The following is a 13,175-nucleotide window of genomic DNA, read 5'->3' on the forward strand; positions in this document are numbered from 1 at the left end:
ACAGATTGTATATCAGAATAGCATCCAGTATAGCATACGAACAGAATGTATCACTTTGAATCCAATATACCAATTAATCGATTGAAAAACAGTAAAGATAGAGAGAGAGAGAGAGAGAGAAATCATGCAACGCGAATTTTTATCCTAGTTCGTTTGCTGTCCATTGCAAACTACATCCAGGCCTCCCGGCTGACTTGGGAGATTTCCTTCACTATAATCGAATCAATGTAATTTACAAACACATTATCCAATTACAACACTTAGCAAATGACAAGAAATCAAAGAAACTATCCAATGGTTTGACTCCCTTCCTACCGATAAAGAAAACGTTTCTTTCGGCGTAGCCCCAGCCAAAGAATCTCTCGTTCTTTCCTTTTCTTACACTCTAAGCTATGAAGAAACACACAATCTCTACTGGTGATACGACACCAAGAGATTCCCTTTCACAACAATTATACAAGAATTACAAGAGTAATATTAAGCTATACCTAAGCTCAAATACAACATGAAGGCTTTACTCTAATGCACATTTAACACAAACACATGTGAAATGACAAGTATTAGTTATGAAAACAGAAGTTACAGAATCATAAAATTCATGAAAAAACGCATCAAAATATGCATGAACATGTGAGGGAAAACGTGAGAGATTATAACATGAAATGCACTCAATCCTAAAGCAAGGAATCTCTCATTTCTAAACTCACTAATGCAATTAACAAATAGATGCAGCAATTAACACGTAGAATGCTCTAACTCTCTAATAAATGCAACATGCAACTTATGAGATTAATTCTGAAAACGCAGTTTATAAAGAATCAGTCCAGAACCCCAGATAATCGATTAAATACCTTCTTAATCGATTAACGGGACTAAAAATCATAACTGATTCTGTTTTTCAGTTTTTCAGTTTCAACAACTTAAAAATCAGTTAGGTTAATCGATTAACGTAAACCTTTAATCGATTAACTGCATTACAAAAACGTGTTCCAGTGGCAACCACTTTACACAGCAGTTGGGTTAATCGATTAAAGGTATGGTTAATCGATTAACACTAAATAAAATATGTATTTTCAAATAGAAAACATCAAATATGTTATGCACTTAGATAATACATGTTTGACACTTAGTTTTATGCCTAGAATGCATATATACATGTATTTATGTAATGCATGAACATATTATCAAATGAACATATCTCATGGATGAAATGATTTAAAGATAAATGCATGTGAGACATGTTTTAGGTGCCCTAAGCCTTCGACTCAACTTAAACTAGAAACTAGTCTAAGCCTAGTACCAAATAAAAGACTTAAGCACGTTGGATTGTTGGTTATCTTCAAGCACTTTTAGGCACACGTTGTCCTCATCAAAACCATGACGTTCAAGGAGAGCTTTCCAAAGTGTTCCTCTTGACATGCACACTTTCAATCTCCCCCTTTTTGATGATGACAAACTCTACATCAAGTTCATCAATTTTAAAGTAACAATTGCTTGATGAATAAGCTTGAAGATTGTGTTGGCAAGGTTGATGGAATGCGCACATTTATCGGAAGCTGTTATAACGATCAACCTGCACAATTGAGAAGCAACAAAACAACCTTTCTCCCCCTTTTGACATTATCAAAAAGATAACCCAGGTCAAAAAAGCTAGGAAGAGATATTAGTTAATCATAAAACAATGTTAATGAATTAATTTGGGTTTTAACAAATTAACCTGTTTCATTTATGGGTAAATTGAACAAATGCGCTTTATTGGACAAAAAATAGCTAATAAGAAGTGAGAATGGCATGCAAGATTTAATCAAATATTAAGCATTGTAAGCATTATTAAATCTCAAATGATCAAGATCCATTCACTAAGGCAAATAAGCTATTTTGACATAATTATAGCAAAAACACAAACATTTGCATAGCATAAAGAGTAAAGAAAGTCATGAAATAGTACAGGCCATAAAGTCAAATAAAAGACAAATAGCAAAATACGAATCAGTTCTGAAAGCAACAACGATAACTAAATCCAGAAGGTGCCACAAGATAAAAATAAACCTAAGGATAGGATAACCTAGGTCTAAGGTCAGCTAAACTAAGGTTGAGGCGGAGGATAGACAGGCTGATCATCAGGCACAGCAGTGTTCTGATTTCCCTGGATAAGCATAGACAGCTTCTGAAATTCTGAGCAGAACATGGCATTCTGAGCCTCAGCGGTAGACTGAATCATAGTCCTCAGCTCCTGAATTTTGTTATCGGTGTAGGCATTCTGACGTTCCTCGTATTGCTCCATACCTGCAAAATAAGAGTCCTTCAGCCCTTGGAAGTGCAGATCCATGCGGTTGTTAAGTCGTTGTTCCATGGCTTCCATCTGAGCTAAACCAAACACAGAGCTCTGAGGTGCTGTTCCAGACGACTCCCCCTGATTAGTTGCATTCTGATTACCCAAATCCTCCTGATGCTCATTATCCGACAAGTCCAGATCAAAGGTGGTATAGTCCTCCTGATACTGCCATGTAGTACCATACTTGTAAATTCCCATCTTATGAATGAGACTCTCACCCACCAAGTGATCTTTATCAGTGTACTCAGTAATGATGGTATCAGAAATGTCAATGCGCAAATAATCAACAATGCGGGATATGAAAATGCTATACGGGAGCAGCTTGGACTGAGACAATGAAACGCTGTTCATGATTTTCAGAATCTCCTCAGGCCAATTGATCATCACGTTATTCTTTACAGCGTACATGAAACGCAAATCATTCACAGTAGGCTGTGCATGATTAGTGTTCCGCTGCACTAATATGTAAGCAATAACATAATGCAATAACCTGTTCTCAACAGAAAGTGACCCTGCCTTGGTCAGTTGACCCTGAATATACAGATGAGGGCCCCGAAGGAATGACTTATACACATCAACGGGATCAAAATTGTCCTTGACCCAAGAACAGTCCCCTATTCCAAAACCAGACGACGATAAACCTCCAACATTCAGAAATAAATCCTCACTCATCTCAAACAAATTACCGGAAATCATGGACCAATATTTGCCATCCTTGTATCTAAAATTAGCGTAAAATTCCCTAACTAGAGCAGGGTATACGCGTCCCTTCAATTCCAAAAACTGAACGGCTCCTTGAGCCTCCATGTCATGCGGAAAACTAAAGTTTTGTTCCGCTAACCAGGTTAAGTCGGCATACCTGATGTATGTAGGCTTGCGGCCTTGAAATTTTGCCAACCGGGTCTCTTGCAAAATGAGGGAATAATAGGGGTCACCGCGGTCCCGAGTGGAGGGTGAGCCGGTTTCCCTTCTTCGAATGCGCGTTGCTGTGGTCTTGACCCGCTTTGGACGACTCTGCTCCATTGAAGATGATGAACTCGAAACTGAGATTGATGAACAGAGGGGCAAAGCCTAACCTAGGGTTTGGATTGGATGATTCGGAATTGAGTGGATTTTTGGATGAAATAGAGCGATTTCGGAAGGTTTGAGAGGTTTAGGATGAGGTTTACTTAATCCTATTGCACCTGGATTAGTATTGTTGCTGTTTCAGAAAATCAAGGCGCAAAGAGGTTGCGAAAAGGTCAGAAAAAGTGCAAGACCGAGACACTGTTTGCCTTTAACGTACTGGTTTTAATCGATTAACGGGATGGTTTAATCGATTAAAACAGTGTAAAATTTGAATTTTCAAAAAAAATTGCCCAGGTAATCGATTAACGGGCTGTTTAATCGATTAAGTTTTAGAAAATTTGAATTTTCCAGAAATGAAGCCCAGGTAATCGATTAACTATTGGCATAATCGATTAAATCAGAGAAAATTTCGTTTTTAGGCAGCAGAGTGGTTTCGACTTTTTAGGATTTATCGAGATTTATCGAGACATTTATTTGGCATAACAGATTTATCGAGACATTTATAATCACATTAAGAGGTTAATCAAGAGATATATTTTTGCATTTTTAACATATATCATTCAAACATGAAACACATAGGCATAGAGAAGCAAGACAATTTATGCAAACAACTAAACAATTTTTAAACAAGATATTGTTCATCAAGAATTCCTAGTTCTCTCCTTAGAACATAGAAGGTATCCCTGGGAAGGGGCTTGGTGAAAATATCTGCTAACTGTTTAGATGTTTCCACAAATTCAAGAACACAGTCACCTTTTTGTACATGGTCACGCAAAAAATGATGTCTAATTTCTATATGCTTTGTTCTAGAATGCAAAACGGGATTCTTGGATAGGTTAATGGCACTTGTATTATCGCATTTTATTGGGATCTTTTCAAGTTTAAGACCAAAGTCCTTAAGTTGCTGCTTCATCCAAAGGATTTGAGCGCAACACACACCAGCGGCAATGTATTCCGCTTCAGCGGTGGACAAAGCAACACAGGCTTGCTTCTTGCTGTGCCATGCTACTAATGAACTGCCCAATAGGTGGCAAGTACCACTAGTGCTTTTCCGATCCAATTTACATCCGGCGAAATCGGAATCGGAATAACCCACCAAGGATAGTGAGGCATCCCGAGGATACCATAATCCCATGTTAATAGTTCCTTTTAGATATCTCATGATTCTTTTAACAGTTATATAGTGTGATTCTCTAGGTGATGATTGATATCTCGCACACATGCATACACTGAACATGATATCAGGTCTACTTGCAGTTAAGTAAAGTAAAGACCCAATCATACCACGATACTTCGTTACCTCGATTGCTTTTCCTTTCTCATCTTTGTCTAAGTAGCAAGCAGATGCCATAGGTGTGGAAGCTTCCTTACATTTGTCCATTTCAAATTTCTTGAGTAGCTCTTTGCAGTATTTTGCCTGATGGATGAATATCCCACTTTCTAGCTGTTTTATCTGCAATCCTAGAAAGAATGTGAGTTCTCCCATCATAGACATTTCGAACTCCCCCTGCATCATCTCAGAAAATTCTCTACACAAGATATCATTAGTAGATCCAAATATTATGTCATCTACATAGATTTGTACAAGCAGAACATGATTTTCTGATTTTCTAATAAAAAGCGTTGTGTCAACCAAGCCTCTCTCGAACCCTTTTTCTAAAAGAAAGGTACTAAGTCTGTCATACCAAGCTCTAGGAGCTTGTTTGAGACCATATAGTGCCTTTTTAAGTTTGTAAACATGGTTCGGATATTTAAAATTTTCAAAACCAGGCGGTTGGTCAACATAAACTTCTTCTTGAATGTAACCATTCAGGAAGGCGCTTTTTACGTCCATTTGAAAAAGTTTGAAGTTCATTAGAGATGCAAAGGAAAGAAGCATCCTGATGGCCTCTAATCTGGCTACAGGAGCGTAGGTTTCGTCATAATCGATACCATCCTCCTGGTTGTAGCCTTTGGCCACCAAGCGTGCTTTATTTCGAATTATTAAGCCAGATTCATCAAGTTTATTTCTGAAGACCCATCGAGTACTAATCACGGGATGATCTTTAGGTTTAGGGACCAAGTCCCAAACACTGTTTTAGCGTCACTTTCAAACAATTGATGAGTTTGGTTATATTACTCTTGTGGATTGGATAACTGTTTACGAGAACAACTGATGAGTTATAATGTGATATGTTATATACATATATGACCTGCTTTTCATGTCTGAGTGTAATATTCTGAGTAAGTCCACGCCGTCAATGAATTTATGTTCATTAGATGTCTTACTCTCTCTATTTCTCTTCTTTTTCTATTGCTTGCTTTTCGGACGTGTGTTCGTCAGGTAGACAGCTTTGCTCGGATTTGGAGCTACCCGTCTGTGATGTTCCAGGAGGGGGCATGCGGAATTGAGAAGAGAAAGTACCCTAGCTTTGGAGTTAGCCACTAGGAGTTGCTTATCATTTTGTGACTTTTGAAACACTGACGGCTTCAGCTTGTTCATGTCCTTGTTTAGTGTCTGTTGGCGATGATTAATATTTCCGCCCTTTCTTGTTGGATATGTATATTAAGTACTTATGATCTTTTATATCTATGAAGATGTATATTCAGGAGATGTTGTATCATTTCAGTTACCGTTAGGTAACCGGTTTTGATTTCCACGTTATATGTTACTTAAAGTGATGACCCGGAAAAGGAAGGTTTTGAAAAGGAAACAATTTTATATCACCAATTCAAAAAAAAAATTTACCCATTTTCCGCAATGTTTTGAGAAGTATTTTTCGGGGCGTTACAGTAACAATGAATGACAAATCAAAATAGTAAATGGAATTAAATACAAAACAATAAATTTTATTACCTTGTATAATAACACTAATTAGATTATGAATCACTCTTCTTAGATGATAATAAATTACTCTAGAAATTATTCTTTTTTTTCTTCCTTCAATATGATTTGGGCGGGGGGTGGATGATGTATATATGTTGTTCGGATCTTGTGCATTTCATGCACGATATGGATCTCGTGTTGTACATACACAAGATTTCATGGAAATCGTGTCCTTAGTCCACAACTTTCATGATGTGTGACATCATATAAGGATCTCGTGCATGCAATGCACGAGTTTTCATGGGAGTCGCATTGCCAGTTCATGACTTCCCCAAACTCGTGTATGGCATCCACGAGTCCCCTAAAGTTTACACTACTTTTGTAAATATTTTAAAACTTATCTTAAATGTGTGATAGTATAGTCAAACTACATTATCCACGTAAATTTTCCGGTTAGAAGTTTTCCTTTTTTGGTACTATCAAGGGTATTCCCTTACTTTTTTGATGAAAAATTAATCATTTTTAGGTGTGTGGTTGCCCCTTCCAACAAGCGTCACTTTTAGGAATCGAACTCTTAACCATTTGGTCATTCTGAAAATCTAACACATCTACGAACAAGGTGTTAGGCAGAAGTTTTCCTTTAGGATGATCATAATTGTCCATCAAAGCTTCTTAGACCATCTATATTTGTTTTTGGTTAAAATCAAAATAACCAACTTTTAAAACTTCAAGTATGTGCCATCATAGTTTAATATCGCGATTTAACTCGTGGGATTGGTAGGTCTTACGAGTTTTCAAGAGCTAGTGAGTCACGTGCTCACTCTGAATGCGATCTCACCACCACTAGTGAGATCGCCAGGGAAAATCGTAGGATCATAAAATCACTATCTCATTGTGATTTTCTATTTTATGGCAAAAACCTTAAATTGCAAAATTGTCATCTTGTAAACCTATATAGAAGGGGAAACACATGACCCAAAATCATTTGACCCGCCCAAAATTCTTCTAAACCCTAAATTGCAAAATAACAAACATATCATAACCATAATAGAAGTAGATGCTACAACCACAACCAAAAGCTCCCAAGACTTCATTTTGAAGTTTCCTTATTAGCATCTTCATTATATTTCTTTTCCTTATTCTCTCTAAAGTGATGTTCTTTCTCTCTTTTATGTTGTAATGTGTAATGGAGAAAATAGTGCTCACTATATTGTTTGTGTTATGTTCTTTTTATGTGCTTTTATTGTGTTAAGCTTCTGTTAAATTTTGCTTTGTACATGTCACAGTCAGCCCTCAAATTGACTTTTGTTCTACTTTTGACATACATACTATTATAATATACTTGTAGCCTACATAAAATATGATGTTTCCACATAAAACACGGTGTAGCTACATGATATTTCCATATACATATTATGCTATAATATATATATATATATATATATATATATATATTATGTATGTACTATAATATTAGGCTTTCATACTTATTGGTGGTTTTTGCTATGAAACACTTTAGTTGATTGTGGTGACGTAAGTTTTGCAATTATATGAGATTTTGTATGCATATATTTTTTTTATGTCGAAAGTTTAAGTTTTAAAGCTGGAGTTTTTATTAATGTATATATGTATGTCTAAAAAAACCAATATTTGGTAGGATCTTACGATCCGTGTTATGATCACACGTTTTACGTTTTCATCTATCTCTTCCAATCTTACGTAAGAACTCGATCTTGTCAAATATGTATGTCATGTTTCTTTCTCATTCATTACACCTAATCATAATTTAAAAGTGCTCAAACTAGATTATAAAATCTGATGATTACTTTTCTGATTATATAAATAATCCTACCCCAAATATATTTCTTTATTTTTATAAAAAAAATTAATTAAGTTTTCTGACAAATAATGCGAAACAAACCCACTCTTAAAACACAACATACTTCAAGAACTCACCGGCAAACAATATTACCTTACCATCTTGTCTGAACAATTTGCTTCAATCTCAATCCATTAACATTGAGATGAACAATTTATGAGTTTAATTCAAGTGAGATTTTGGTGTGCAAAGATAAATTTATCTTAAAAAATAATTAAGAAAAATAAATTAAAAGTTAGACTACTTAGATTTATTCACATCATTTATCTGTTAAATGATTGTATCACTTGGATAAAAGTTAGAGAACTTAGATTTATTCACATCATTTTCTGTTAGTAACTTAACATATATAACATGTAATGTACTGAAGGATGAAGGATTTATTGTTATAAATATAATAATTCAAGGGCTGGTTGAGGACAACATAAAGTTCATTGTACCAGATTCAAACTGGCTTAAGCGATTAAATGCACTTTTCCCTTCTATAAATATTATTACATTTCACCAAGGAAACAAAAGCATCCATTTTCACTGTTTAATATTTTGAACCTCCAAATGCTTTATGCTTTTGCTTCCACTTATTTAATGCATCAACCATAGCCATTATGGTGCATTAAACACGGCAATGGGGCTCCTCACTTGAAATTTACCATCATCCCAAACCAAAGAAGCTGATAGTAAATACGTCTCTATTGTTCCCTCAACAGTTAGCACAAATGTTTGCTTTTGGCCAAGATAATTGAATGATAGAACATTAGGATTGGCTTGAATTTTTAGTCCTTGAGGAGCAGTAATAATAGCTTTATATGTTGACGATGATAACCCAACATTTGTAACAGTTCTCTTAAAGCTGCCACTTACATTGGTATTGGAGGGTGGGACAGAAAGAGCAAATGAAGGATAGTTTAGATCTCTTGCTGTTCCATAAGTAGTTTCAGAGCAGCTACTTTTGTCACCTGTAATGAGTCTTAAAGTCCTTGTAGTATAGCCTTTTTGTCCACATAAAAATCTCACATAGTCTATTTCGTTAGCATCATATATTAAACCAGGATTCACAGCCTTGGAAGGATCAATTTGGCCTGCTCCATATGCAAATTCGGCATCTCGGTTAGTCCTTGGACTCAGCTGTTTAGCTGCAAGGAGCACAAAGAAGAAGATGGTGAACAAAGAGTTTAATTGTAATACTAGTTGTGAATTGAGATTTTCTTTACTCATCTTATTTCTTCTACCTGTTGTCATTAGAGCTGAACGAATCGCGGCAGGGGACCATGTTGGATGAAATGATTTAACGTATGCAGCCGCACCAGAAACATGAGGGCAAGACATTGATGTTCCTGAAACAATATTGAACTGCAATTTTCTGTTGTCACCTTCAACTTCTGGAGGGGAAATTGGAGACCAACTAGCTAGAATTGACACTCCAGGAGCGGTTATATCGGGCTATAACATAGGAAAAATTGAAGTGGTAAGATAGATAATCACCTCATAAAGGAAATTTAAGTCACCCATAGGGAAGCTAAAGATTAATTCTATAATTATATGGTTCACTCATTAAGGAAGTCTTGTAATAATATGATGAACAGTAAGACAAATGGTACGAACCACATATCAGAACTGGTACCACGTACCATGTTACTTACATTATTCTACACAAGGAAAATAGACAAAGGCTAGATTCGGTTAAGGAATTGAAAACCGCAAACTTTACGGAAAAGTGATAATGATGTTGTTAGTTTCAAAGCTAAGATTAAGGTACCTTGAGAATTTCAGGTGTAACAAGGTCTGGACCTCTTGATGAGAAAGAGGCCACCATAGGGGCCAAAGTATCATTTATCTCATGACTCTTGAATATGGTTGCAGTTGGAGTCCTGCAAATTGTTTCAAGCAATTCAGTTTAAAAAAGTGTTGTTCTCTGGAATTTTGTTAGTGTAAATGACACCTTCATTTGGTACCTTGTAGATTTTATGTAGTTATATACATAGGCACCATCCTGCAAGTCAAGGAAAGATGCTGGCAATGAAGGAAAAGGGCTAAGATCTCCTAAATCTTGAGTTTGCATCAGGGCCCCAACAGCACCATCAAGAAAAGCACCTCTTGGTTCTGTGCCACTATCACAGAGAACAATTTTACCTTTCACTAATTTTTTATCCAATGTGCCCTTACCACAAAACCTGCAGTTTGGACATATTTTAATTACCAAATTATAGAGTACTTCTTCAATTAAACAATGACATTTTGGAACATGCATGAGTGCATGCATGACTATTTTGCAATTCTTTGTTTGGCCTTAAAGTAATGTTACACATCTTGTGTAAAATGATATTATGGCTAGTTACCTGGATTCAGATTCATCCTTGCCTCTTTTAGTATTTGGTGCATCTCCACCATAGATTATTGGATACAATATTCCCTTGAGGTCAAATGTATTTAATGAGGTTCCCTAAACAAGGCATAAAGAGATTGACATTATCCTCATATATATGATACTAACATTTATGTTAATAAGTGTCTATATAGTTTATCGAATTAAGTAGATAAGATGAGGAATTTCTAGCGTGGGATACAGAAAGTACTTCACCTCACAAGTTGTTTTGTCTCCCAATTTAACCTTGGTAACAAATTTCCTGTCTATGGTGCTAGCAGCCACAGTAATTGCCCACGGCGAAATATTTGCCAGGGATGAAAGTTGTGGACCTCCATTCCCTGCTGAAAGTGCTGTCAATATTCCATTTCTCATCGCATGAAATGATCCAATGGATATTACATCTCTAAAATAGTTCTGATCACTGAACCCTCCTAGTGAAACTGATATTATGTCAAGCCCGTCCGCAATCGCGTCATCAAATGCAGCAAGTATGTCTGCTAAAAAACATGATTCTCCCCAACACACTTTATAGACAGCAATACGTGCTGATGGTGCACCACCTCTTGCTGTTCCTTGTCCAAGTCCGAACAAACTCGCCCTGCTTATCGGGTTCCCGGCTGCTGTTGATGCTGTATGAGTCCCATGACCACTTGAATCTCTTGGAGATTTTAGATATTCTTCTGAGACTGAATCATCAATACCAGCTGTATAATACCTAGCACCAATGATTTTACTGCAACAACATACATGTTTTAATAATAGTGTACTTTTTTTTTCTTATTCATCTGAGTAGCTAGAATTTTATACTATCTAGACTCATGGTACATACTTATTGCATGTGAAATTAGATGCTTGACAAGTGCCTTTCCATTTACTAGGCGGTGGACCAAATCCTTTATCATTGAAACTATCAGATTCAGGCCAGATTCCAGAGTCAAGTACTCCAATGATGACATCGCTTTCGGTCGTTGCTCTTTCCAGTTGTTGTGGAAAGCCAATAAAATCCCAAGACCTTGTTGTATGGAGCTGTTTCTTTTCATTAGGAAACACAGACACCACTCCATCAAGTCCTGCATTAAGAATTTATAAGGTTATAAATTTGTAAATCCAACTATCCAAGGAGAAATGGAAGGGAAGTTTTAAAGAGGGTAGAATAGTATTTTTGTGCATACCAGCCATTGTATCAGCTTCTTCCTCTGTCAGCTTTGCAACAAAGCCACCGAAACTACACTTGTAATGGTGTAGTACTGATTTGGGCTTAGCATTGCTGAAATTGTGAAAACAAATCAAGAAAGAGAAAGCACCAATGAACTTTTTTTAGTTCACTGTCTCCAATTAATGACACTAACATTGGTTATTTTCATGTTTCCTTTGTTTATGCATGAATCAAGTAGCAGAAGATCCAACTCAAAAGTTTAAGGAATTAACTTAATGAGTCCTTCCCAGCTACACGTTGCTCAACATGCTCATTTCTATCTATTGTGGAACTTCCCTCACTATTTTAGAATCTTGTTTCATTAGTTCAAGTTGCTTAGTTGAAAAATTCATAATTAAAACTTGAGCATGACATGTTCGACATTCTTTTAAAACTTCAGAATGTGCACTGAATCGACAATATTTTTTTGTGACCTTTAATTTTGAGACTCCTTACAATAAGATGAATGGTAGGAACCTATTCAAAATTGATTACTTCTAGTTTATACCTTATGGAACTGTACAGTAACTGAAGTTTCTTATTTTTGCTGGATGGTATTACCTATCTGAAACTTTTTGTAGCATGCTTGTGTAAATGGACAATGCAGAACCTTCATCTTTCATGTTGCTGCCAGTGTAGACAATGTAGGTCTGCATTTGAAACAGAATTATCAAAAAACAATAATATTGCCATAACATAAACATGAATATTTAATAACCAAGAGAAAAAAACATTAGGGAGGGAGGTCCATAATAGCAAGCTAAAATAATTCTAATTAATAATTAGATATGAAGACATAAATTATTTGCCTTAAGGTCATCTGGGTTTTTAGAGTGACATATGATAAGAAGTGAAGTAAAGCTGAGGAGGAGAAGCAAATGAGCAGATGATCTGTTATCCATACTTAGATTATTAACATTTAACAAAGGGCATTGCAGCAAATGTATGGTGTTGTATGTTTATATACACGTAGGTTGTCACAAAGATATATTCTCCATATGGTTCATTTGCAGTATCCACTGGGAAGAAGGGTTGAAACATGGGTATACCATGAGTCACAATTTTGGTCATCATTATAGTAATTACGATTATCGTTATTACAGTCATTGCAGTGTGAATTATTTTGTAATTAAAAAATTATTTTTGAGTTTGATGTGGTCCGGTGCAGTCAGATGCGACTTTATACGGCCCAAATATGGTTTGATGTGGTTATATTGTGGCTCGATGTAGTTACATCATTGTGATTGAGTATCACACTACAATTGTAGTGCGATGACCACCTCAATTGCAATATTGCGGCAGTATCATCTGTGGTCCAAAATTGAAATCATCTTGTACTTCTTTAGAAGGCTAGGAACTTTTCTTCATATGATATATGTTTTGGTTTTGTTTTGCCTCCCTTAAAATGTTAGTTTGGTGACTCTCCCCTGATTGTATGAGAAAACTTTCTTCATGAAACCTTCACTAACCAAACCTAGCAAGTGACGTATCAAATACGTTTTGAAAAGTTCAAACCTTCTTTTTTTT

At 36.0% G+C, this 13,175-nt stretch overlaps 1 protein-coding gene across 1 annotated transcript; it reads right to left on the reverse strand.

Annotated features, from left to right (window-relative positions):
* Window positions 1-8,450: 8,450 nt before the first annotated feature.
* On the reverse strand, window positions 8,451-12,589 carry LOC109340870 (cucumisin-like). The gene is made up of 10 exons (XM_019578633.1): window positions 12,458-12,589; window positions 12,210-12,298; window positions 11,626-11,720; window positions 11,283-11,523; window positions 10,667-11,186; window positions 10,425-10,528; window positions 10,041-10,259; window positions 9,845-9,956; window positions 9,318-9,528; window positions 8,451-9,221 (listed from the first exon to the last, which is right to left on the reverse strand). Exons 1-10 carry the CDS (start codon window positions 12,548-12,550, stop codon window positions 8,692-8,694), a joined length of 2,214 nt encoding a protein of 737 aa, XP_019434178.1. The 5' UTR covers window positions 12,551-12,589; the 3' UTR covers window positions 8,451-8,691.
* Between the last annotated feature and the right edge of the window lie 586 nt (window positions 12,590-13,175).

The sequence above is a fragment of the Lupinus angustifolius genome, unplaced genomic scaffold, assembly GCF_001865875.1.
Source record: "Lupinus angustifolius cultivar Tanjil unplaced genomic scaffold, LupAngTanjil_v1.0 Scaffold_276_10, whole genome shotgun sequence".
NCBI lineage: Eukaryota > Viridiplantae > Streptophyta > Magnoliopsida > Fabales > Fabaceae > Lupinus > Lupinus angustifolius.

Excerpts from the sequence above, each read along its gene's own strand:
- LOC109340870 (XM_019578633.1), bottom strand. The coding sequence starts at position 12,550 with ATGGATAACAGATCATCTGCTCATTTGCTTCTCCTCCTCAGCTTTACT. Across the intron at positions 11,721-12,209 it reads CTACAAAAAGTTTCAGATAG|CAATGCTAAGCCCAAATCAG; the intron begins GTAATACCATCC and ends TCACAATTTCAG. Across the intron at positions 9,222-9,317 it reads TTCAGCTCTAATGACAACAG|CTAAACAGCTGAGTCCAAGG; the intron begins GTAGAAGAAATA and ends TGCTCCTTGCAG.